The sequence below is a fragment of the Eleginops maclovinus genome, chromosome 4 (genome assembly GCF_036324505.1).
Source record: "Eleginops maclovinus isolate JMC-PN-2008 ecotype Puerto Natales chromosome 4, JC_Emac_rtc_rv5, whole genome shotgun sequence".
Lineage (NCBI taxonomy): Eukaryota > Metazoa > Chordata > Actinopteri > Perciformes > Eleginopidae > Eleginops > Eleginops maclovinus.
Window position 1 is genome coordinate 34,982,344 of NC_086352.1, and position 26,734 is coordinate 35,009,077.

At 41.6% G+C, this 26,734-nt stretch overlaps 2 protein-coding genes across 2 annotated transcripts; both read right to left on the reverse strand.

The window, feature by feature from the left end:
- Positions 1-11,294: 11,294 nt before the first annotated feature.
- Positions 11,295-15,204, reverse strand: fgf4 (fibroblast growth factor 4). The gene is made up of 3 exons (XM_063882117.1): positions 14,823-15,204; positions 13,097-13,200; positions 11,295-11,532 (listed from the first exon to the last, which is right to left on the reverse strand). Exons 1-3 carry the CDS (start codon positions 15,202-15,204, stop codon positions 11,356-11,358), a joined length of 663 nt encoding a protein of 220 aa, XP_063738187.1. The 3' UTR covers positions 11,295-11,355.
- A 6,587-nt stretch (positions 15,205-21,791) lies between these two features.
- On the reverse strand, positions 21,792-25,551 carry fgf3 (fibroblast growth factor 3). The gene is made up of 3 exons (XM_063882068.1): positions 25,127-25,551; positions 24,179-24,282; positions 21,792-23,116 (listed from the first exon to the last, which is right to left on the reverse strand). The coding sequence occupies exons 1-3, from the start codon at positions 25,368-25,370 to the stop codon at positions 22,736-22,738; spliced, it is 729 nt and encodes a 242-aa protein (XP_063738138.1). The 5' UTR covers positions 25,371-25,551; the 3' UTR covers positions 21,792-22,735.
- Positions 25,552-26,734: the final 1,183 nt, after the last annotated feature.

A 26,734-nucleotide genomic window follows, 5' to 3' on the forward strand; every position in this document is an offset into this window, starting at 1 on the left:
CAGAAGGCTCATACACACCTAGAGACACACACACAGCAGGCAGATAAGGAGGAAGAGAGTGAAAAAGGAAAACATGCCAGAAGAAGAGATGTTCCTCCCTATGTACAGTGGGGCAAAAAAGTATTTAGTCAGCCACCAATTGTGCAAGTTCTCCCATTTAAAAAGATGAGAGAGGCCTGTAATTTTCATCATAGGTATACCTCAACTATGAGAGACAGAATGAGAAAAAAAAATCCAGGAAATCACATTGTAGGATTTTTAATGAATTAATTTTCAAATGATTGTGGAAAATAAGTATTTGGTCAATAACAAAAGTTCATCTCAATACTTTGTTATATACCCTTTGTTGGCAATGACAGAGGTCAAACATTTCTGTAAGTCTTCACAAGGTTTTCACACACTGTTGCTGGTATTTTGGCCCATTCCTCCATGCAGATCTCCTCTAAAGCAGTGATGTTTTGGGGCTGTCGCTGGGCAACACGGACTTTCAACTCCCTCCAAAGATTTTCTATGGGGTTGAGATCTGGAGACTGGCTAGGCCACTCCAGGACCTTGAAATGCTTCTTACGAAGCCACTCCTTCGTTGCCCTGGCGGTGTGTTTGGGATCATTGTCATGCTGAAAGACCCAGCCACGCTTCATTTTCAGTGCCCTTGCTGATGGAAGGAGGTTTTCACTCAAAATCTCACGATACATGGCCTCATTCATTCTTTCCTTTACACGGATCAGTCGTCCTGGTCCCTTTGCAGAAAAACAGCCCCAAAGCATGATGCTTCCACCCCCATGCTTCACAGTAGGTATGGTGTTCTTTGGATGCAACTCTGCATTCTTTCTCCTCCAAACACGACGAGTTGAGTTTTTACCAAAAAGTTCTATTTTGGTTTCATCTGACCATATGACATTCTCCCAATCCTCTTCTGGATCATCCAAATGCCCTCTAGCAAACTTCAGACGGGCCTGGACATGTACTGGCTTAAGCAGGGGGACACGTGTGGAACTGCAGGATTTAAGTCCCTGGCGGTGTAGTGTGTTACTGATGGTAGCCTCTGTTACTTTGGTCCCAGATCTCTGCAGGTCATTCACTAGGTCCCCCCGTGTGGTTCTGGGATTTTTGCTCACCGTTCTTGTGATCATTTTGACCCCACGGGGTGAGATCTTGCGTGGAGCCCCAGATTGAGGGAGATTAGCAGTGGTCTTGTATGTCTTCCATTTTCTAATAATTGCTCCCACAGTTGATTTCTTCACACCAAGCTGCTTACCTATTGCAGATTCAGTTTTCCCAGCCTGGTGCAGGTCTACAATTTTGTCTCTGGTCTCCTTTGACAGCTCTTTGGTCTTGGCCATAGTGGAGTTTGGAGTATGACTGTTTGAGGTTGTGGACAGGTGTCTTTTATACTGATAACGAGTTCAAAAAGGTGCCATTAATACAGGTAACGGGTGGAGGACAGAGGAGCCTCTTAAAGAAGAAGTTACAGGTCTGTGAGAGCCAGAAATCTTGCTTGTTTGTAGGTGACCAAATACTTATTTTACCGAGGAATTTACCAATTAATTCATTAAAAATCCTACAATGTGATTTCCTGGATTTTTTTTTCTCATTCTGTCTCTCATAGTTGAGGTATACCTATGATAAAAATTACAGGCCTCTCTCATCTTTTTAAATGGGAGAACTTGCACAATTGGTGGCTGACTAAATACTTTTTTGCCCCACTGTATCTGTATCACAGAAGGCTATATCTACAGTATATCGCTTCAGTATTGAAGAAGTGTCTTATGACACCAATAAAAGACAACATACAGCATCAAATATTCTGGAAATAACCATGAACAGCCTACTATCAAGCTTTGCCCATGATTATACATATATGAGTAGAAGTATGCACCTAATTTTAGTTTTACTTATTTAATTATTAGCTGCTCAATGCTCACAGGAAGAGTCATGACGAAGGGTTGGTAAAGGTATGGACAGATCGACCAACCGATACATATAAAATAAATACAGCTATACACAGTAAAAAAGGCCCAAACTAATACACACTACACTTTGTTTGTGTTGTCTTGCAAAATGTCAACTTTTTAAGAGCTATAATAAATAATTGCTTGCTTGTTTTGCAATGGGGATCCAATGTTATTTAATGACAACCGTTTTTCATCAACTTTTTTGTTCTTTCATTAATGAATGTGTTTTTTTCATATATATTCTTTATGTTTGTTCATTATTATGGTATTATTAAAACATGTTTTGATTGTCATGTAATTAAACCCATACTCATTCAGTAAAAATGTAATTATTTATAATAAATAATATTATAAAAAATATTCACTTTTATTTTACAGTAACCTTGGTTACAAAGATATTTTTTATCATCCAGTGAGAATGGAGGGTAAATATTCCATTTTTATCAGGCATTAGAGGATCAACATATCTACAGCGTATTACTATCACACAGGGCTTTAACTGCAGAGATATTTTATTCAGAATGCAATTTCAATAAATGAAACTCAGATTTGTGTGCATGCTCACAGGCAGATGACCTGCTGACATTTGAGGAGCGGGCTGCACTGTAATGTTGATGATGCTGTCTCCCTCACACCAGGATGTAACCAGAGAGCGCCGCTCACTGACGGTTCGTAGACTCAGAGAAACTTTAGGACTTAGAAAGATGATGTCAGGCCACAAAACTGTGCCAGCCACCTACCTACAGGGTGACACGCTAGCAGTCCCATACATGTCCTGTAACCGTAGGACTAACCCTGCAGCATATCAACCTGACCCAATGAAGTCATGTGGCGTTCAGGAGCATTTTAATAAATAGAAACAATTTTAACTCTAACTGCTATCAGTTTGAGCTTGAGAGTTTGGATTGGAAGGTAAACTGACCATTCCTTATTATTTCCCTTAACTAGGTAAACTATCCACATCACACACTACATGTCATACAGCTGGAGCTTTTATCAAAAACTTCAATACTTCACACGCGCTTACTGGAGCATTCTGGGGTTACGTTTCTTGCTCGAGGACACCTCCACATGTTGACTGGGGCTTTGGATACCACTGACCCTCTGATTGGTAGACACCCTGTTTTCCACCTTAACCCGCCACTGTTTATCGAACACCAAACAGAAAAACATTTAACAGAGCTTCTTTCAGTTTCTCTTCTAAAGTAGCAGCTAGAATTAACCATCTTGTAATGGGATCACAACAGCCCCCATGGGCCTGAAGTGAAGGGCAAATTGCTCCTTCCCCACTTCCAACCCCCTTACTGACAGTACCCTGGCTCCGACCTCTATCTTCAATACCACCAGCACCATGTGTACGTTAAAGCTACACGCTAGCCCCCTGCTAACACCAATGACTTTATTTCCGACTAAATAATTATTTGTGCAAGGACATCAAATTTGGGCTTTTCAAACAATCCTCCAACATCATAGTGATGTATATCTCTAATGTTCAGTGGTCTGATGCAGCAGACTGACCTGCTTACTAACAGGAGCAATGATGAGACAGAAGCAGAATAACCACCATGAGCCTGGACTCCCCTCACTCCTATCATGCTGTAACCTTCCATAAATATACTAAGAGATGTGCTGTGATCCAACAGCATATTGAGTCTAAAAACAATTCAATCTGATCCACTTGGCACAATGTAACGTTTTTAGTAACACTGTTTGTTTGTTCACAACATGGCTGTCTTTCCTATTAATACACTAAACAGAGTTATAAACCCAACCCTTTTGATATTGCTCCCATTTTTTTTCATGAGCTGAAATCAGAGATTTATGTACACTAAAGGCCTATTTCTTTCAAATATTGTTCACAAATGTGTCTAAATCTCCTCCTTTGCCGAGATAATCCATCAAAGCCGATTTCAAGATTGAGATACTGATCAGACAGTCTCTCTGATCAGCATCTCGATAAACCACACCTGTGAGGCGGATGGATTATCTTGGCAAAGTGGCGTTTGTGTTCATAGAAAAAGTCTGAGATCTTTCATTCAGCTCATGAAAAATGGGAGAGAAAACTAAAGTGTTGTAAAGTTTTTGTTCTTTCAATAAACACTATGTATGGATGCTGACTGTGCACTATTTCAGCAGAAAGTATTATACATTCATGTAATTATATACTGTATGAAACAGGGAAAATGTGTGTAAATGTGTAAGAATGCAAACAGCACATTTTCATGTAAAAAAACCAAAACTCAATGACAGGAAAGGATTTGGTGTCAATTGTTGTTTCCATAACAACTTACCTTTAGCTTAGGTCACAATTTGAGAATGGAATGAACGTTTCTTTATAGTAGATAATGTGTGTGTGTGTGTGTGTGTGTGTGTGTGTGTGTGTGTGTGTGTGTGTGTGTGTGTGTGTGTGTGTGTGTGTGTGTGTGTGTGTGTGTGTGTGTGTGTGTGCAGTGCCGCCGCTCCCATAACGCGCATTACGCGCTGTGCGTAGGGCACCAAGTGTCGAGGGGGCACCACCAAAAATAGCCTAATGAAAAATCGTCATAATAATTATAAGGCCGAAATTATTTCAGTAGACTATAGAAATATGAGGCACTTTTTAGGCATACTACTCAAAGGTACCGATGGTGCCCCCCTCTCCCCTCCCCCCTCCCCTCCCCACTCACACAAACACAAACGAGAGAGGGCATCATGAAGGAATTATGCTTAGGGCACCAAAATGGCTAGCAGCGGCACTGTGTGTGTGTGTGTGTGTGTGTGTGTGGCACAGCTGTGCAGCAGGTGTCCTGTGAGGACATTTGAATGCTCCCAGTGAGCAGCTGATTTGCCTCTGGGCTGAGCAGAGGCAGCAGCAGTTTGTCCTGTTTGCTCTGCTAATTGACGGGTTAACAACTTTGTTAGGGACAGGACTGGAGGGTTCTATTTGTTAACGTCAGCATTTATTCTGTATATCTCTTGCCTGAAGACAAATGCAAACAATCCAACAAACAATATGAAAGATGAAAAAAGCAAATTCCAATGGGCCATCTCATTTCACAACTGAAAACTCACCTTCATACACCCCACCATTAACCCTAATAGAAATACACACAATGTTTAGTACCAAAAAGGTTTAGGTAGTTTGAAGCAAATGCACTGCGGCACTATCAAAGTCAAAGTTAACTTTATTGTCAATCTTTCAATTTGTGTGTACAGACAGAAATGCTGTTTCTCACAGTCCCGATGGGATGATGGTTTGGCCTATTTTGTGGTGAGCATTCCTGCAGGTTGTTGTTCTGAGTTTGTTCCTTCATGTTTGAATGCTCTTTTAAGTGGCTTTGCATTAGAGCCTCATCTAAATGAAATGCAATGTAGTGTTTACTGTTCATATAATCTAATACACTCAATAAAAAAATAAAAGGCATTATTGCTGCATGCCTAGTGTAGATATGGCAATGAAAAAAACCCAATGCATGTCAGATATACAGCCCCGAAAAGAAAAAAAATTATGAGACCACTTCAGCATTTTCAGTTTCTCTAGTTTTATTTGTTATAGTACGTCTTTTGAGTTCAATGTTTATTTTTATTTTTATTGTATTCTATAAACTACTGACACTTTTTCTCTGTTTTGGAATTCAACACACACTGGAATGGCTGCCATACATGTAGAGATAAAGATTTAAGAAATATTTGGAGTGGTCTCTTAATTTTTTCCAGAGCTGTATAAGGCAATAATAAAGCAAGAAAACAAATTAGAAAAAAAGATTGTCTTGCAAGACCAATGTGCAATGGGTTTGTGTGTGTGTGTGTGTGTGTGTGTGTGTGTGTGTGTGTGTGTGTGTGTGTGTGTGTGTGTGTGTGTGTGTGTGTGTGTGTGTGTGTGTGTGTGTGTGTGTGTGTGTGTGTGTGTGTGTGTGTGTGTGTATGTGTGTGTGTGTGTGTATGTGTTGTGTGTGTGTGTGTGTGTGTGAAGGTATTTGACCTGGGTCCTCCTCACCTTACAGTCTGTATACTCAGACAGCAGTAAATGTTGTATCCCTCTCTTCACATGCTGCTGAGCTTGAAAGGATCAGGCGTCTCCTCACACAACCGTGTGTGAGAGTTCAGTGCGTAGAGTGTGTGCGACTTGCAGACAATAGAAAGAGGATGCAGGAGGCTCTATCTTTAACTCGGGCAGCAGAAAGCTGTCATTCTGTCATTCTTTCAGGCTGAGACGAGTCCTGTTTTAGCCTCGGCTGCGGCTGAATGGAGGTTCAGAGATATGTGGAGGAGCTGTGTGGACACCTGTCCAACCCTGAGCAAGGCCACAGTGCAACAGATACACCATCAAAGTGCCAGGCTGCTCCAGAGACGGGAGGAAAAATGTAGAAAATAAAAGTGTCAGAGCTTAGCTGATGGCAGAACCAGAATTCCTCTAAAAGTACTTTTATGAAAGGGGTTTCTGTCGATTATCAAAAACTATAGCACATTTTCATTTGGTTCATCGCACAATTATTTGGAGTCTCAACAACCCACCCTGTCTTTAGGGGATTTCTTAGAGGATGTAAAACTAGAATCACACTTGGAGAGTGCACACATCAAACAAGGTCATTGGTGCATTCACATGCCACTCAGATTGCCTATCTTCCAAGTTGGGATGTTCTTTGAACCACTTTGGTGTGTTCATGAGCTTTAAGTCATAACGTGGTACAACATGGATGCTTCATCAAATCAGTGTTATGTGTATTTTCTTTGTTGACTGGTCCGCTTATTCTGCCAAATGTTTCATGGCAACTAAGCAAACCGCAATTGCCAGGATGGTGAGTTATATGTTCCCCTTACATTCTGTAAGCTCCATGTTAAAGAATATTTCAGTTTTATGCTGAGTGAAATCAATGTTTTTATATGGCTGTACTTCCTCATCAAATGGAATTCTATGTTTTCGGTGCCTATTTTGTCAGACAATTAAACGAAAAAACACTGTGAAAAATGTTTGAATACACAGCAAGCTTCTAATGATGAGTCAGTGGGTTTGGTGGACCTCAGGCACAGCCCCTATTGTGAGTATGGAACTATTGTTTATTTAAAGGGGCACACCAGCAATGTTCCACAATGTGGCTTTCAAGGTGCTTGCCATCACAGTTTTGGCTTGAAACATTACAATAATACTATAAAGCCTGTGTCAAAAACTGGGCAGTGGAATATGAAAGATTTGAGGGTTCACCATGCAAAGAGTCTAATAAGAAAAGTAGCAGTATGGGAAACGTAGGATCCAGGATCCAATTATATCTCTGAAAGCCACTGAGTGTTGATGACGACTGTTGTCTGCGGGTGTGAAATTGAACAGAGACTCTGGCTGAGACTATTACCACATTTGACTTGATAATGCTTTTATCTAAACCCATGTTCACCAGAAAACACAGGTTACTCATTCCCAGGTTGGGATTGTTGTAAAGGTCCCCTTAAAGCCAAATTAAGACATTTTTAAAGAACAAAAAGCAAAAAGATAAAGGTGTGGACTCTTAGTTCATATTGAAGAAAGGCTTTCAAAGAATAAAGGTGAGGACCAGAGTGTCAGTAACGCTGTTACGAGTGCTGTGTGGATGTTGGTGTCTGGATCACATGCTGCCTGTATAAGATAGATCGACCGATCCATAAAACACACTTGTAATTCTGTGACTCTATGGGATGTAAACATTTAGCTAGTTTAGCTGGCTTTCTATAACCAATAATGTTGATTTTAATTTGCAGCATACCATGAATACACTCAATGTCAGTGATATATATTTTTTAATTGAAAAAGTACTGAAGGATAAAAGACAATATTATTACAAAAGCACAGATAAAAACACTCCTTACATTTACAGGATCATCTTTTTATTGTCAACTTGCCTTTAGTTAGACTTCAGCCATGTGCACAGCACATACAGTGTGACATTTTATTAGGCCCTGTATAAAACTGCAGGACTACTGATAAAAGTAATTGATACAACATTGTCATAAGACCACAGGACTCAGAATTATAGATAGTACAGTATCATATCATCACTGTCAAAATAAAATCCTTTCCCTGAACGTAGGTATCCCGGCAGCAGGGTTATCGACAGTCGTCAGAACCAGTTTAGCAATGAAATCCAGGACTTTTTGTCTTGTAATGATTCATGGATAAAGAGTGGTGATGACAGATTTTGTAGGCCAACCTCGAAGCTAGCATCACAAGGGCTTCCTCGAAAAAAAAGCAGTGGGATTTTTTTCTCCTGGATTTCAGAAAACTTTAACATATCTTTGGCTAACACATATAGGTGACAAGAACACGTTTCGTTCGGCAATATAATCTCCACATATTAACCCAACTTTATCACGATCATAGCCGCTTAGCTAAAGGTGGCTAATGTTCGGCGTGCTGGCGGTTAGTAGTCTCATTTAGTCATTTGTTAGCAATTTTTTGACACATTAAAGCTTTAAACTGACTTATTTGTTGTCGTAGAACCAAACTTCATAACATTTCTTCAGCTCTTGTTAACCACAGACCTTATTTTAGGCATCCAACCACAAACATGTTCAAAAAACCATTGACTTCAGGATGAGGGAACCAGAAGTGCTAAAATGCTAACTAATTTCCGACATTTAAAACAAAATCTGCATGTCAGGTTACCTCTGCATTAGGTAATATTGGTTCAATTGAGCTTTTAACATTGACATGGACATTATAGGAATTTATGGTGCTGTTGGTGGTGTGTCTGCAGTCAGTGCACAGCAGCCTTTTCTGTGAGAGTTTACTTGGTCACCCTGTGAATGTGAAGCATTGTGAACGTCTGAGCAGAAGGTTTGCCACAGTCTGTCTTCAGAACTCCATTGGTCTTGCTCGGACTAAAGCTGAATAACCAAATGCGCAGCCTGAGTAGAGGACTGGCCCTGGGTCAGTGGCTGAGGGCAGAAAGGTATTCTACTGTAAACATGATGCCCGCCATGCAAAGCAGTGTTACCAGAGAACACATGCAGCTGTGAGCAGCAGACACAGCAGTATGCATCACTGCTGAGGTGTTGGAGAGGAGATTTAACAAGGCATGTTTCAGGACTAGCAGGCTGTGTTTTGCACTGATTCTTACAGTTTCACAACTATCTGACAGTACTGAACCCACTGAGCTTGGATCAGTCTTTACATCCTAGCCGGTTTGCAAGACTCACAGCCTAAAGCCACAACAGCGACAGTTTGCATGATATTTGCTTGAGCTATTTGCAACTTAATTACTAGCGTGTGCGTTCACTGTGACTGGTGTCTGTGTTAATGCATCATCACTTCTACTCAAAGCGCTCTCTCCCACAGACAAACAGATCAATCAAACAGGACTGCTCACAGAATATATACAATATATGCTGTTGTTAGAGGAATGTTGAACTTGAGATGTATAACCTCTTGAATAAAAGGCTGATTAAGTAAACAGGATGGTAAAGAAAACAACAGAAAACCGATAAAATGTCCTTTTTCTGACATGGCTTGTTGATGATTGGTGGATTTAGTCATCAATACACCGAAGTGAGCCAATCAAACGCAGCTCACACCTTCAGACAGCCACCCAGCTCTGTTGGTTTAAAACTGTCCTCCCCCCGAAAGGAATACCAGCACCTTCAGTTACTAGGGGTTATATTTACAAAATATATAAAGAAAAATATAGGGTTACTGGCCCTAGCATATAGTACAGTCCAACAGCTGTCTGTAAATATTTCTCCCATGATTATCATTTCTAAAAGTAAATCACAGGGTAAAGATAGCCGGAACGTGACAAGACGCAACTAGGACAACATGGCCCCCAGAGCTGGGCTGCTGTCTGCAGACACAGACACACAGGACACGGGGAGTCTGGGAAATGTGAAAGTAAAACATGAAAATGGGTGTTGGTTTAGTAAAAGAGAGGCTACTCAGAAGGGTATTGGAAACTGGTCATACAGGAACTGCGGCACAGTTTGTATCCTCAACAAAATGTATTTGTGAGCCTATTTTAACCTGAGTGTGTTGTTGTTCATCACCGCATACGGAAATGACTGGAGAGGAAATGCACTTAGTAAATGACACTGATGTATAGCCTGAGAAACCTGTTAAAAAATGTACAGAATATTTATCTTTAAGACACTAAGATCACTGAGGGAATAGTTTGACATTTGGAGAAATATGCTTTTTGCTACTTTCTCACAGTGACAACAAAGCTCCAGGACAAGACTGTCTCTGACACTCATCTAAGCTGCGCTAACTAAGCTAAGCTAAGCTAACCTCGGCTAAGATTGGCAGTGACAACCAAACTTGACTTTTTTTGTGATGCTAATATAAGCTATGCTAAACTTAGCTAAAATTGGGTAAACTAAGTTAAATGAAGCTAAGCCAGTGCCTGGTAGAGACTGATTCTCAGCAAGAAAGCCTGAAAGAATATTTACCTGGCAGTGATTTGAAACCAAAAACCTTTGAAGATTTTTTAATCAAGACTATGTAACTTTTGCTGAACATGGCGAAGTCTATCGGAGTGAGTCTGGGTGCTTTTGTGCTTACAAATTTAACTATGTTATAGCTTTTCTCAAAAGGTACATAATATTACTATCAAAGATGACGAGGTTAACAATGTTTTCTGTGGTTGACCAATTTTGTTCAACAGGCACAAAGTTCCCGGGCGTTGCTGCCAGGCCTGTGTCATACTCAGAAGGTCCAGCGGCTACCTGACAGTCTGACAACTGGACATGTGAACGGTCCTCCTCCACAGAGCTACAGTTTCTCTGTCGCATTTCAGAACTTTGACCTCACATTTAAACTCCCAAATTCCCCACTTATATAATATCAAAGAGGATGCCGCTCTCTATCTGCAGTCTTATAGATCTGACTGAGATTGACAGCAGAAAAGTTCAGAGTTCACCCCCCTGGCAGAGCTATAAACAGCCCAGTGGAGGTTGTGGGGGTTCTTCGACCCCTCCCCTTCTCTCTCTCCAGCAGTAAGATAATACTGTTTCAATTAGGCTCCAGTGCCACACAAAGGAGTTGGAGCATTTGGCAATCAATGTCACAGTCCCGCCTCATTTAGTTTTCAAGCTAAGACTCAAAAAGGGGGGTTTTCATAGAAATCATAAAAGAAACACAGTTAGACCATAAACCTCTGCTGTGCCCCGCTGCATATTATCCCATCAGTGCAAAGACAACCAACATCCAAAGATAGGATTTCATTCATTAGCAGCACATATGTGATAAATTAGAAAAAGAAAACATAAATAACGTGTTGAGCATCTCCCCCAGTGACCCCCATCCTAAAAAAATACAAAACTGTGGTTAACATAAATTAAAAAATGAATATATACAAAGCAAAAGATCAAATATGATACACTTGCATAAAGCTTGAGTGAAAGTGCATCATGGTTCCCCCCCCATGTCTCTGTTCTGAGGTGAAGTTTATTTATGAGGCCATTAGATTCTTGGCAAGAAATGCGTCACTGTCATGGCGGGTGACACTCGGTTTCCTCTTTTTGTTTTGCCGTTCTTACTCAGTCCGATGAACATCTTGGGGTAGGCGATGGACTCGTAGGCGTTGTAGTTGTTGGCGAGGAGCTTCTCTCTGAACTTACACTCGTGGCTGTAGTGTAACTGCAGGAGAAAAGACGTGAGGATTATTGGAAATTGCTAATTGTTTGAAGACAAAACAAAGCTGCAGGGGAATTTCTGTTGAAGTCGGTATTGTTCGATGTGATTACTATCAAACAATTGCTTTATTTCTGACTGCAAAGCTATTGTACAATAGCTGTTACAGAAAACCACAGAAAACCTGATTGTCAAATGATGAATGATGGGAGTGAGGCCGGACTGACTGATTGTGTTTTTCTCTCTGTGAGTGGAATATAGCTGTGAGCTGTAATCATACGGCTCTTTGAGATTAAATATAGTTATTAACTCATCTCAGATTGTTCCTTTATTCCTGTATAGTGTTGTATTCTCCCATGTATGCTTAAAAAAGGGCTACACTTAGCTAGCTGTGTTATGGCACTATACTATAAAACACCTTTCAATGAAAACCATTTCTGTTTTCCATTTGATCGATATGTGTGTGTACATAAATCATACATTATTACAGAACGTGAGATGATTAATAACAATGATGGGCAGACTCTTTCTGCACCCTACATGGGTGTCTTTTAAATGGCCTTTTATGTTTCATTTTTGGGTGCATTTTATCAACCTACAAATATGAAGTAATTGTGTAGAGCTCGGAATAAAAGCAGCCTGGGGGGGTAGAAGTCGGAACATAATCATGACACATCACTGGCAGTATGATGATAACATCTCTGGTTTCTGTGACATGAGAAATACTTTCAAAATACTAATGATTTAGAATATGGAAGCTTCACAGAGCTACCTGAAGCACATTTTGGACAAACACACAGATTGATTTTTATCTTCGGCCAACCAGAGGACATCAGTTGGGTAGGCAGTGCTTCAATGTGAACCGGACATGTTATGTATACTCTGCTAAATGATTGTGGACATAGACCGCCTCCCGATGTGGTCTGAGCTCTCAATATGTCCTCGATGAATTGTGAGTGCACCCACAGATTAAATCAGCATGGTCCACTGGTGATGGGATCACTAAATACACTGCCAGGTTCTGAACTCGGCCAGCTCGGGTGTACATAACTAGTCATCTGCATTTCCTTAAAGTTGACCTCAGTATTAAATACTCATTTTGATTGCCAGTAAAACACGTCAACCATTTTCCATATGACTTCTTCTACTCGTCATTCCAACAGAACCTCATGTTAAGTTTTCTCCATTGATAGCTAACAGTTGCCCCCGGCACTCACTGGCACACATATTCAGTAACGTCCACAACTTGTCTCTTGGGTGCAACTTGTTTTAACTTTAATTGAATTGCTGAGTTGAATTGCTTGAATTAGTTTAGTGCTGTGCTAATCTTTAAATTTACACTTATGCCTTAGCTTGGCTAAATACAAGAAAGGGTGGAGGATATGCTCCTGATCTCCACCTAGGTTTTAGGAAAATGTTGTCAGCAACTGACAGCTAATAGGGACCAACCCAAGGTCATGTCCTCTGTATTCCTCTGGGTACATTTCAGAATTTGCATATTTGATATGCAGATTCCAGGATGTTCAGACTTAATGAAAGCAAACACATAAATAAAGGTGAGTACACTCACAGATCCATACAGCTTCCCCCGCCGGTTCATGGCCACAAAGAGTCTGCTGCGGACCCCCAGCAGGGTCACCACCCCTCGCTCCACCGGGGAGATCTGCAGGACACCTTCAGGGGAAACAAAGACACACACTGAAACCCAGACACTGGAACATGGAACACACAGAGATGCTGTTAGTGTTGTCAGCTAAAGAACTCTCCTTCTATCTGATATGGAATCTATAAACGGAGAGGAACGGTCAACTACATGATGCTGGATGCAAGGTGTGGCACTTTTCATAATGGTAACCTATTTTATTCACTCCTACTCCACTTGTTTTATTTTGCCTTATATATGCACTGTCCATTTGCTGTAACAATGTCAACTTCCCCACTGCCTCAAATAAAGGATTTGTTATTTTTTTTCTGATTCTGAAAACCTGATTTAAAATAAATGAAAGGGGCTCAAATCATTGGTCACAAAAGTCCTGTATTTCCACTGAGGTCTGGTTGCTTACAACTGATTAAGTAACATCACCTTTTCAGTCTTCATTATTGTATTATTTTGTAAGTCAATTGGCATTAATTGAGATATTTAAAGGTCTACTGATGGAGTTTCTCACTTGGCGAAGTGGGTTACGGTACAATGTTTGTGTGTGTGTGTGTGTGTGTGTGTGTGTGTGTGTGTGTGTGTGTGTGTGTGTGTGTGTGTGTGTGTGTGTGTGTGTGTGTGTGTGTGTGTGTGTGTGTGTGTGTGTGTGTGTGTGTGTGTGTGTGTGTGTGTGTGTGTCTGTCTGTCTGTCTGTCTGTGTGTCTGTGTGTGTGTGTTTGTGTGTGTGTTCGTCCTTTGTCCCTGCTATCACTTTAAAATACTTTACAGTGGCTTGAATTCCTCGCAGAGATCTCCTGTAATGTATATCCCTGAATTGTTTTGCCTTGTCTGGAAATAGTACAGAGGCAGGAGAAAAACCCCCAGCATGCTTTGAGTTCTCCGAAGCATTCTGTCAATTCCTCAGCTCGCATTTTACTAAAGGCCCACACTTCACAAACACAGCCTGACAGGGATTAGATGTGACATGATAGGTAAATCAACGTGTGTTGTTCTCCGTGTCTGTGAGGCGGTGGGTGGCTGAGTGAAGGCCAGACTGCTGGGGTCTGTCCCAACACAGGGTCTCTGCTGCTCCTAACTTTAGGTGGTGGCTGGGCTGGATCACAGAGAGCTCTGGTTACCACAGGGTGGAAAGCACCGGCACTAAAGTATGCTCAGCGGCACTACGGCAGGACTCCAGATGTTTCATCAATACGTGTAAAGGCCATGAGTTGATTTGAAACAACAAAAAGTAAAAGTCCTGCATTCACAATTGAAAAGTATTAGCCTCAAAAAACACTTTAAGGACTAAAAGTATTCAAAATGGCCATTTCAAGCACCATAAATATTTTTCATTATTGTATTAAAATGATTGGTGCATGCAGATGTTGGATCAATAGGTGTAAAGTGTTGACTGACTCACAGCATCAGGTGTCACCAGCTGGAGAAGGTGAAGCTCAAGCTAATATTGTAAGTCATTTAGTGTATTTCTTATACTGTAATAAAATATATTTCTCAACTCAAACGCAGATTTTATTGATATTGTTGTGTAAAACCAACTTAAAGCTTTCTGTGAGAAACTGTTAGTTACAATACACATATTAGAAGTGACTAAATACATAATTGCTTTTATATATAATAATAAACAATTGACACAACTTACTGTGGCGGTTTTCGTTGTGTACTCCCGTTATTCTACCGTCCGGTAACACCTGAATATGAAAGCCGATCCCCACGTTGCAATAGAGTCTCCGCAGCCTTTTAATGCCCAGCAGATAGTCTCCGTCCCGGCTGACCTCCTCCCGCTTCTCCCCTGGGATCCGCGCCAGGGAGCGGGAGTACATAGCCTCCCAGCGATCCGCCGTCCCGTTCAGCCCCGGGGCGCACCCGGCCAGCCCGGTCACCAGGCCCAGCACCAGGACAGTCTGCAGGGCCGCCAGAGAGCCCATCCCGGGGGTGGCTCTGAAAGCAGCCTCCCGGCGTTTGCCTTTCCAATGAAGCGAGAATAAGAAGCAGCAGCGGCGGCGTGTGGAAGTTGCGCTCATTCCCAGACCGACAGGCGCACTGAGTTCAGCGCAGGAGCGACATTGATCTGCATGGACGCTGCGCAGCCATGCCTCTATATTTATACCTGCAGAGACATTACATCACAGCTCCACACTTAGAAAAAATCTACAAACTACAATTTGACATCAACAGAGCTGGAAGCTTTATTGAAATCAAATAATAGCTGCCTTATCAGAGAGCAAAGTCAGGAGGTTGTAGAAATAAATGAATAAAGGTCTTATTATGATAAAAACAACTTCTTTGTGCGAGGCTTTCATTATCAGCTGCAGAATATCATTATTTATGTATGGGAGGATGTAAAATAGGAAACGGCCAAGTTAACAGACCGTGGTGTCGAGACAGGAGACAGTTCTATAAATGAACAATAACAGGAAAAAACACAGGTCCAATTCAACCGAATGAAAAAAGCTCTAACTTAAGAAGGGAAATCATGTCCCGGGCCCTTATAGAAAACAATGGTAAGACTAAATAGAGAGTTTGCAGCATGATAAGTAGCTGTCATTGTTGGCCCGAACTTTACCCAGTTCTGACGTTACAGGCATCACATTTCCAGCCTGTGAGCTGTCATATGTGGAGGATGTGCTCAAATGATTTACTTAAGAAAAAGTAGCAATACTATAGTAAAAAAAACCTCTATTTTGAAGGACTCTTACTATGTTAAAATAAAAAAGTATTAGCATCAAACATCAAAGACCCAAGACCTAATGTACGCATTATGCAAAATAGCCATTTTATTCACCGTGTTCATCACTTTATTGTTGCTCTTGGTAAAGGTGGGGTTCATTTGAAATACTCTACCGGGTCGATTAACCTATACGTATATATTAAAATGTAGGAGTAAAAGTATAAATAATTATAATGTCAAAATACTCAAGTAAAGTACTTAATATCTTACTTAAGTACAGTAATTATTGCATTGCATATCTCATTTCAGTCCTAAAGCTTGCCATTTCTGTCTTAAATTCAGAACTGTTAAATGAAAGGATGATGCCAAACACAGGGACAGCCAGTGTGCCCCATGGTATTTGCAGTGTCCACCTTTGACATTTGTAGGCCTATATAGAATTAGTTATAGTAGCAGTAAAAGTCAAACGCTACTCTGGAATAATAGATGTGTGTTTGAATGAGTTGTTTGGATTATATTAAGCGACTGGTGTCATGGCAGCGTGTCTTTGATGTGTCATCCTTGACTGTCATTCAGATGCACTGGTGCGTTGCTTTTGATGTCTTTTGAAATAAACCAAACTAAATGGCCCTCCCTTTATTTCATTATTTCATCACTGCTATTATTCCTGCTAAATATACGTTGAGCTCTACAATCTACCCTCTCTGTTGAGTGTACTATTATGTGTGTGGATGCTGGAGCGCTGCAGGTCTTCCCCCTCTGTCAGCCAGAGACTGGGTCCTTTGATCTCTGGGGTGGCTCAGTCCTGCTCCTCATTGACCACGCATGAAACGTTTTCTCACGTTCACATTCGGCTGATCCTCAATGTACAACAACATTGTTTCTTTGTGTGCTGCAAAGTGGCTCCATGAATGCAGTCAGATCTTAGAGACAATCCTGTGGTGTTGAGGCGCCTGGCTGATTTCTACCGAGCCCCAAACATGGCTGACATACCAGCCAACCAACAGGACCCAGTCGAGCTGTCCGGTGGATCACAGCCTGAGGAGGCATCATCCAAAGTATTGCGAGTAGTTTATTAAAAAATCTAGAATGAGTGAAAGGGCCAGAGCAACCGCCATCATTTAAAAACCCATCAACCCGGAGGCCAACACGTGTACTCGGGACATCTAGATCAACTGATGGACTCCTAGATCTCCAAAACAACCTATGGGCCACTGGATCTTCAGGAGAACCTATTGACCTCTGGATCTTCAGGACAATGTATTGACCTCTGGATCTTCAGGAGAACCGCTAGACCTCAGTCATTTTGGAAAGAGGATTTTAAAAATATGAATGACATAATTGGTAAAACAACAATCATCTCTCCTGCATCATATATTTTAAGCATAGATAATCCCTTGAATATCCCTCATAATGTATTTAAGAGATGAATCTTTTCAATTTTATGAGGTTCGGAGTCTCTTTACCACTTATTTAGGGTTTGCGGACAGTAACAGCAGGGCGCTGTGGTCCGGCATGGAGACAATAGATATTCTGTCATTGTCTTCATATTTACTAATATTATTTTAATGTCTGTACATTCTTGTTTAATGTTGTACATATCTATTTCACCTGTCAAATCTTTCATGTTCTGTAAACTTGTCTAAAATATAAAACACCTGCTAGACCTTTGGGACCTCATGGGCTGATGGACTACTGATGGATGTCTTAAGTCCAGTTCAGCGTGAGGTCACATGCAAGAAACAGCATGTCTGACATACCATCGAACCTTCAGAGGAACTGATGGATTTTTCCGGAACACAGTTTGATCAACAGTAATGCATCCTGAATCTCTGCAGGCAAGTATCAGCGGACCGTATGGGTAGCTTGTGACTGCTGGACATAAGTCCAGGATCTCCAGGATCTCCAGGATCTCCAGGATCTCCAGGATCTCCAGGATCTCCAGGATCTCCAGGATCTCCAGGATCTCCAGGATGGCTGATGGAACACGGGAGCTCTCAAATCTGAGTTGACCTGTTCCTGGAAATGAAGACTTTTGTTTTCCAGGAAGTCCTGTGCTGTCACTGTCCATGGTTCTGTAAGCTCCCACTATTACCTTAAAATATAATCCTGAGATGCTTCTACCCAGCAACTCACACTGGTCAGTTATGCGCTGCTTTATTTTTTGTTAATGTTGTACTGAAGTCATTGTGGTTTTAGGTTGCATGTACGCAATGAATTATGCTGAGGGAAAGAGGTTTTAGATTTCACTGGGTGACAGCTGCAATTCAGATCTTAAAATGTCTCAACATGAGCATCCGTTCCCTCACATGTTTATTCAACACTTTCAAAGCCAGGCACTACGTCTTCCTATCAATTCTGAATGCAGGATAATGATTATTCTTTTTTAATTCACTTTAAATCAGCAATAACTCATTTTAGCTATGGGAATCTATAATTGTATTGAAGAAGAGAACGGTCTTCCTTTGTTTTTTGTTTGACCCATGCTTTTTTCAAACCTTAAAACTAACATTGAACATTAAAAGAAAAATACTGTTACCCACATTGAAAATATGGCGTACATAAAGAAGATTTTCTGAATTTTGTGTATGTGAAAACTTTAGTCACGATAGAGGCAAACTTAAATCCACTATTTCTTTCCCTTGATCCCTCTTTTATTCCTTGCATATAAACTGAAGTATTAATCATCTACTACTAGTGAAACAGAGAGCATCATACACGTAATATCGCACTGTTCAGGGATTCAGGAGACACATGTCGGAAAGGATGTAAATGGTGTGTTACCTGTTAGTGGATGCAAATCAGTGTCAGGTTCATATAAATCCAAACAGAGGAGCAGTGATATTTCCTCTGATATTGATGGCCTGGTACAGTTGGATGCAGGCCAGCGAGACTGGATCCGCTAAGTGTCCGATTAATTTGTCTACATGTAATTCTTTGTTCAAAATGGGCAGAGTTTTTATTTCTGAGCTTTTTTTTGCCACATACTGCCTTCAGAAGTTCTTCTGTAAAATGACACCCAAACCAATCAAGTGGTTTTTAATATTCAGATCATCAGGGCACATAAGGCCACATTATTTCTAACTATGTTCCACTTTAGTTCAAGGATAAGTGATGTCCTTTAGCTGAGTTTCTGAAAATGTGAAAAAGTTAACATTTGAAGGGCTGTTAAATTAAAAAACACTTCCTATGTCCTTTGCTTTTTTCCTATTCGAGTCTGAAATGATTGGGTATTGGATGTGTCTGCTGTCCCGGGCCAGCCTGCAGAGGGCATGGAGCTGCCCCCACACTGACAGCGGTGAGATGAGAGGAACATGAGGCAGCTATCTGCCTCTAGAGGTCCCTGTTTACAAAGTGAACCCGCCTTTCCTGTGAGCTCAGAAACCATGTTCATGATAATCCTAATAATATCTGAATGAACCTCATCTATGTGTCACATCTTTGAAGAACAAAGTTTTGCTGGTGAGAGTCAAATCTAACGTCAAACTGTGACACATTTGCAACATTATCAGCAGGGAGCATGATTCTCTCCAGCCCATTTTTCTGGTGGTAGTATGACAATAATCCTTCAGTCATTTGTATGAAAAATGTGTACAAACACAGAAAGAAAATAAATGAATACCTTTAAGGCAGTATTTTTAAAGGGTTAATAAGTTGTAAATAACATGTTCATAATGGTTTATAATTAATGCTGTTTAGATCAGTTATAAAACTTGTAAAAATATGAATATTTATTAAGTTGTATATATACACTGCCCGGCCAAAAAAAAAAGGTCACAAGTCTGTAGGGGGCAGTGCTTTGATCTGGGGTTGCTGCAGTTGGTCTGGTCTAGGTTCAGCAACGTGCCCAAAGAATGAGGTCAGCTGACTACCATACTGAAGGACCAGGTTATTCCATCAATGGACTTTTTCTTCCCTGATGTCACAGGCATGTTCCAAGATGACAATACCAGGATCCATCGGGCTCACATTGTGAAAGAGTGGTTCAGGGAGCATGAGACATCATTTCACACATGGATTGGCCCCCACAGAGTCCAGACCTGAACCTGATTGAGAATCTTTGGGATGTGTTGGAGAAGACTTTGGGCAGTGGTCCGAATCTCCCGTCATCAATACAAGATCTTGGCGAAAAATTAATGCAAGACAGAAATAAATGTTGTGACATTGCAGAAGATTGTGGAAACGATGCCACAGCGAATGCGTGCCGTAATCAAAGCTAAAGGCGGTCCAATGAATATTAGAGTGTGTGACCTTTTTTTTGGCTGGGCAGTGTACATATGTTAGTATTAGGAGTCAAAATGCTTTTTTCCAAACCTGGCAACCCAAAATATGATCTTATTAATGGTTAATAATATGTTCTATAAAGACAAAGTATTTGTTTTAATAACATCATTTGGTACTACATTTAAACCTATAAAAGGTTGTGTTAATATGAGGATGAGGTTTTTATATTAACACATGGTTTGACTAAAGAACACGGAGGACAGAAATGTGTCCCATTAATTCCCAGCTTACTGATAGGATAATAGAATGACTGTGACTTAGCTAATATGTTATTCAAATTGAACTGCTCTCTAAGGAATCCTTATCCCTGCGCCTCACCAGTCCATATTGCAGATGAAATAGTTGTTTTTACTGCCAGGCTGAAAACCCCCTCAGTGGTATGTCATGGATAAACCCTAACCAGGTAGAATGAGATTCAGGGAATAATTGTTTCTAAGTGAAACAGGCATGCAGGGAGAGGGGCCGCAAAGGACCCTAACCTCTCTGAGGTCCTGCATTCCTGGAGAGTAATATTAGAGTTTGGCATTCATAACAAACCATAGCAAGGTGTTACACTTTGTATGACAGTTTCTGCTTTCAGGAGGGCCTGCCTTGTTTATCTACTCTGCGGCCTTTGGTCGGTGTTTCAAAAAAAGCCCAAAAGTCTCAGGCGGCATTGCTTCCCAGGCCCCCCTTGGGAGGAGCCATTGTCCGGGCCAGGAAGCCTCCCCAGCCCGCAGGTATAGAATGACAAGGCTTTATATGCAGCTACCTATAGATGGGAGCGAGGCAAAACCTGAACATCCAACAGAATCCAAACGCTGCCTATGATGAATGTTGCATCGATGGTGTAGTGTGTGTTCAGCTGTGTCGCAGCAGCTAAAGAAATGAGCTGCCGCATGCAGAGGATACGGTCAGAAGTAAAGACAGAGGGGACAAAAGGGGGGGGGGGGGTACAAGTCTACATGCACAACCACCCTGAGTTGTAATAAAGCGGCTAACCTGTAACATCTGTCCAACAGCATTCTTACACTGCATGAGTGATCTGAATGATGCTATACAATAATCCCATGGTTTGACCAATCAACCAATCATACCGATTGACAGCATTGTTTTATTTTAAACTTAAATTAAATGGAAATCTGGCTTCATCATTCGAAGCAGTCGGGTCGCAGTGTGAATGAGACGGACATTGGGTCTGGGTGAATGTCCTGCTGTTTTTGTAAAATAACTAAATATGCTATTGTGTGTTTGAGGCAGTGCTGCATTCAAGAAGCTGCGGCAGAAAGAACAAAGAAACCAAAACTGGAACACACAGACATATTTTCCACAACTAAACTTTAAATGTAACATTTTTAACTTAAGTTTGTTTTAAAAGATGTTGAGGTTAGGTTACTGTGTGTTAGTGTCTACACATTCTATTCTTCAGTATTTCATCATGGTAGCCCATAATTCCAGTGAGCTGTTAGGGAGTCATTCTGAAAGGAGACATTGTGACGTACACTGCCGTACAATCAACAGCTGATTTATGAACTGTATTTATCTCTAAACTCAAACACAGTAGCATTTCTTCTTCTGAAGAAAACAGTTTGAGGTCTGTGCAGACAAACAGTGGCTGTGAAACCTTTCCGAACAAATCAAAGAAGAGTCAGAACAAACTCACCAGCAGTTTCATCGTGTCAGTACCATTGTGTTTTATGTTGGAACAGGTGGGGGGGTGGGAACTATGAACAAACAGCGACATTGGTAAAATGCAGAAATAGTATTATCAATAACTTACAACACAGGCACCAAATAAATACTCATATCATTAGTAAAAATATACAAGGTACATCTCTCCGTTTACAGACAGTAGACTATCACATTGTTACAAAGAATACAGCAGACTGAGCTCACCCCGCTTCTTAATGTGAATCTGATCAAAAGTGCTTTGCTGATTAAAGTCCTCCCTTAAATATCCGTCATATCTGTTAGCACTTCAAATGAGCAAAATATTGTTTAATATACCGTGTTTGTCATCACAGCTTTTGACAAAGGAAAAGCTATAAGTCACATGCATAGTGCATACTGTATTTACAATAGAGCCACTTCTATCAGGATTTTCTCTCTGTGTGATGGTGTAGGAAAATCAAAAGTAGAACTTTTTACAAAGAAACAATGTTTTCAATACATTAACACGTGAGTTTACAGGCTGGCAGTAGCACTGGGTCAGTCAGTCAACAGGAGATTATGCCGCTGTGTGAGCCACAGTCTCCTGGAAGTGGAAGATTTGATATAACTGCAAGGTTGACTTTAATTAAAAGTACTATGTCAACAAATCACACATAACTGTATTAGGTTAGTTCTAATAGTAAGTTTAAATAAAAAATATTGGGTTCAACTTAATATTATTACTTTCAACCGACCTAATACAGTTATGTGTGATCTGCTTACATCATTTATTTAAGGTCATCGGTTCAGTTTTTCAGCGTGCCCCATCACTATCTATCCGTCTTCTAGTCTCTTATTGTCTCTGTGCACCGACAAATTCTGCTAATCCAGGCAGGATCCCAAGGTGTCCCCCCCACTGCGACCCAGCGACAGTTTGTGCTGATCAGAGGTCAGCTCCATCTGAGAGTCCTTCAGTCCTCGGGCGTTCGGCCCCGGCCCTTCCTGGCGCGGTGTCTGCGTCTGCGGCGGTCCCCTCGGCGTCCGTTGTGATGCGTGTGATGCTGTGCGCTCTGACTGTCCCTCAAACGCCTCACCATCTCATGGTCCTTGTTGCCTAGCACCCGAGGCAGGAAGAGCGAGGCTTTGTCTGTGCTCCGGGTCTTGAAGCCTCGCCGGGGCCGACCCTTGCCGTTGATGGAGACGTACCACTGCCGCTTGGCGCTGGCCCGCCGCCTGCTGCTGCCCCCCCCTGGTGGCAGCGGCTGCTCAGTGGAGTGGTGGCGGGAGGCGTAGGTGTTGTAACCCAACTCATGGATCCGCTCCACAAACTCACACTCTTGGTTGAACACTTCCTGGGTAGAGGAGAAAGAAGGAAGCAGTGAGTGTCATGTGACCTGCTGTGTGTTTTTGATTGACAGGTCGACCTCTCCAACACACTGAAAAAACTGAAACGTTGACTTTAATTAAATGCATTACGTCAACAGATTACACATAACTGTTTAGTTGTACTTAATATTTTGAATTTAAACTTAATATTATTGCTTTCAACTAACCTAATACCACCGAAGAACCTAACCTAATAACCATATGTAATCTGTTGACATAATACATTTAATTGAAGTCAACGTTTCCAGTTTTTAGTGACACAGTGAGTGTTTCAGCTCCATGTGTCTCCCTCAAAGTCATCTGCCGCGGCTGTCTGACATAAATAATAATCCTCATCGCAATAATCACTTTTGTGTGAAAAACATACATTTGTTCTAAATGTCCAAACATTTTTTATATGTTTTCATAATGTCTCAACACCGTGATATGTTACTTATGTCTTTGTTTTTTCAAATCACTGCTACTCCTTTCTTAGCCATGGCTGTGTCCTTATTTGTCTTTATTTTTTAATCTTTTACTGATATGTGCTTTTCTTCCCTATATTCAATAAGTTAGCTTAGTCATTGCTTGCGTTTTTTTACATTCCATGCCTCTTTTGCTGTAACACTGTACATTTGCCCCCCGCGGGACGAATAAAGGGATTCTGATTCGATACGATACCCGAAACAGCCGTATAATAATATCCTGAGCCAGATAAACATGTAGGCCAAACGCTGCCGCAGGTAAACATCACACAATAAAAAACTGAACAGTTGACTTCATTAACCGTTTTAGTTGAATGCAATAATGTTGCTTTTGAATACAAAATATTAGGTTCAACTCAATAGTAATGCTTCCAACGAACCAGTTTCGTGAAATCTGTTGTCATAATAGGCTACATTTAATCAAAGTCAATGGTTTAGTTTCTTCCATGCAGCAGGTAACCAACTCTGTGCTTTTTCATATCTGGTGCCTTTAACGTGTGACCCATGGGTTGCTGTAGGAACAAAAGGTGATAGGTTAGATGACGGGATGACATCTGTACTCACCGAGGCATACAGCCGCCCTTGGCCATTCATGGCCAGATATCTGCCAGAGAACAGGCCCTTTATGGCCACGACACCCACATCCACGGCTGTGATTTCCATGATGCCTGCAACACAAACACAAAGTCAGGATGCTGTAGGCTATGCACATTCATCAAGACTCAGAAGGATTTCAAAGATACTTATTTGTGTTAACTGTAGCTTTAATGATTACCCCACTGATAGGTGTTAAGGTGGAAATCAATTATAAAGACTAAATGAAGCCAAAACAAACAAACAAACACAAAACTTTTGTCACTTCCAATAAAGGAATTAATTTCCGTTGTGTTTGCCACCTCGTGCCGCCCCATTCAGTTTGTTTATTGTCTTCTTTAATCAGTGCTTGATTAGTCAATGACCTATTCAGCCCGTGGAAAGCTCTAATGGGCGCTGATGAGATAAATACATCCGTTAGGACAGCGCCTTTGTCCCGCCGGGATGTTAATACTTTGCCTGATACTTGTAATTAACCTGCATGTCGGCAGCTTTACAATAACAATAAGATTTCACACACACACACACACACACACACACACACACACACACACACACACACACACACACACACACACACACACACACACACACGCACACGCACAGGCGTACACGTACACACACACACACACACACACACACACACACACACACACACACACACACACACACACACACACACACACACACACACACGGATGCGCTACACTGAGGATTGATATCATCTAGATCAATTAATCCTTTCAGAAACTACTAAAAAAGACTGACACATTTACAAATTTATAAAATCAAAAAGTTTGTATTGAATGATATTTAATATACCTTAAAAATAGTGAATTAAAACAGGGATTAAAGATCTTATTTATATATAAGTGTATATTTGTGTGTTTCCTGTGCGTAAAAGCAGAGAATACTCACTGAACTGGTTGTTTTCCTCCAGTGATCCGTCTATCTTCCCGTTGGAATGGATTTGTAAATGATATTTAGTCGCGCAGTAGAGTTTTCTGCGCCTCGGGGCTCCTCCGAGGTGTTCATACACTCCCCCGCGTCCCCCGGCGTCCCTCCGCTGCCGGGGTTCGCAAGCCTGGCCCGGGGCGCAGCGGGCCCGCGGAGTAACGGGATCCAACAGGCTCAGCAACACCAGCAGAGGAATCATCAGCATTGTGGCATGGCCGGGGAGCAACGATTGTGGGGGAAAAATTGAGAACTCCAATCCGGCTCTCGGGGTCCCATTAAAGTGTCGGGGCCCCAACGCTCCAGAGCTCCAGACTTGCGCACATCCGAGCCCGAGACACACTGCTGACAGCACCGCCGCCCCCGTGCTGGATCCAGACCTCTGCTGCTGAAACCCCTCCTGCGGGTCTGACTGAGAGCCTGAGCGCAAACTGAGCGCAGATATAAAAGAAGCTAGTGGCGACAATAGGCTGAACTCCGACCAATTGATACAAAGGAAAGGGGGAGGCAAAAGGTATCAGCCCTGTGTGAAGTGAGAGACTGCGGCGTGGATAAAATTACACAGTGACTGAGTGTGGAACAGCTCTCTCTGAACTCCTCTTCTGAAATATCCTGAAAGAGCACTTACACATCCCAAATTATACCCTGAGCCGCAGCACCCGCAACAGGTGAGCAATGAGTGTTCCTGGGTGTCCGGATAAATCATTTATCAACTAAAACATTTAAAATAATCCTACACAATACAACTTTTTCAACGGAATTAATTCTTTTCGAGTTCAAACATTCAGACCTGAGAATCGGAGGCCTTTCCTGTCATATCTCCCTCGCTTTATACACATTTATCTGTTAACTTTCCAACTCTTGGACATTTCAGAAAACATTCTTTCTTAATAAAACTGTTTAAAAAATACCACCGTCTATCCCAAAGGGCTTGTCTTATAGCAGTAGGACCTTCAGGAAAAGTTATAGTATAATGTTTCTAATTTGCCTTGAATAGGCGCTCCTTGGTCCAGAATGTGATCCAGAGATCCAGTTTTCTTCAGAGGTGGAGACAGACTTCCAATGCAGGTTGACTTAAGAATCAAACCCCAGCTCTTCTCCCGGCAGTTAAAAGTTCACAGCCTTTTTTGTCCTTAAGTATATAGATGCTCCTCCTGACCTGTAAGCATTTCCTGCTAATGCTAAGAGTCATTCCTGTTGAAGTTAGATTAAGAAGGAAAGACAAATGAATGTTCTGTCTTCCTCTTAGCTCCACAAAGCCTCTCTGTGAGTTCATTGGTTATCCTCCAGCCGAGCAATGGATTGTCCCAGACTTTTCCCATCCTAATGCCCCGGCTCTGGCTAGGCAGCAGCCGGTGGGCGGAAGAGCAGCAGGCTAAATGACTACTGCCTAAATTGCTTCCATCTTGGTCGCATTATGGTTTGCATTCTGGTAATTAGCACCATCATCTACAAATCTCTCTGCCCTTTGGCGCTGCTCCACTGCTGCTCTGAAGGCCTCTGCTGAGAATCCCCCAGAGAGTCAACGGTTAATTTGTCTTCCCCTCCCATACATCACCCAGCGAGCTGCCT

Coding starts and splice junctions, on each gene's coding strand:
- fgf4 (XM_063882117.1), bottom strand. CDS start 15,204: ATGAGCGCAACTTCCACACGCCGCCGCTGCTGCTTCTTATTCTCGCTT. Junction 13,201..14,822: donor ACACAACGAAAACCGCCACA/GTAAGTTGTGTC, acceptor TTTCCCCTGAAG/GTGTCCTGCAGATCTCCCCG. Junction 11,533..13,096: donor GGGGGAAGCTGTATGGATCT/GTGAGTGTACTC, acceptor TTTCTCCTGCAG/TTACACTACAGCCACGAGTG.
- fgf3 (XM_063882068.1), bottom strand. CDS start 25,370: ATGCTGATGATTCCTCTGCTGGTGTTGCTGAGCCTGTTGGATCCCGTT. Junction 24,283..25,126: donor GGAGGAAAACAACCAGTTCA/GTGAGTATTCTC, acceptor TTTGTGTTGCAG/GCATCATGGAAATCACAGCC. Junction 23,117..24,178: donor AAGGGCGGCTGTATGCCTCG/GTGAGTACAGAT, acceptor TCCTCTACCCAG/GAAGTGTTCAACCAAGAGTG.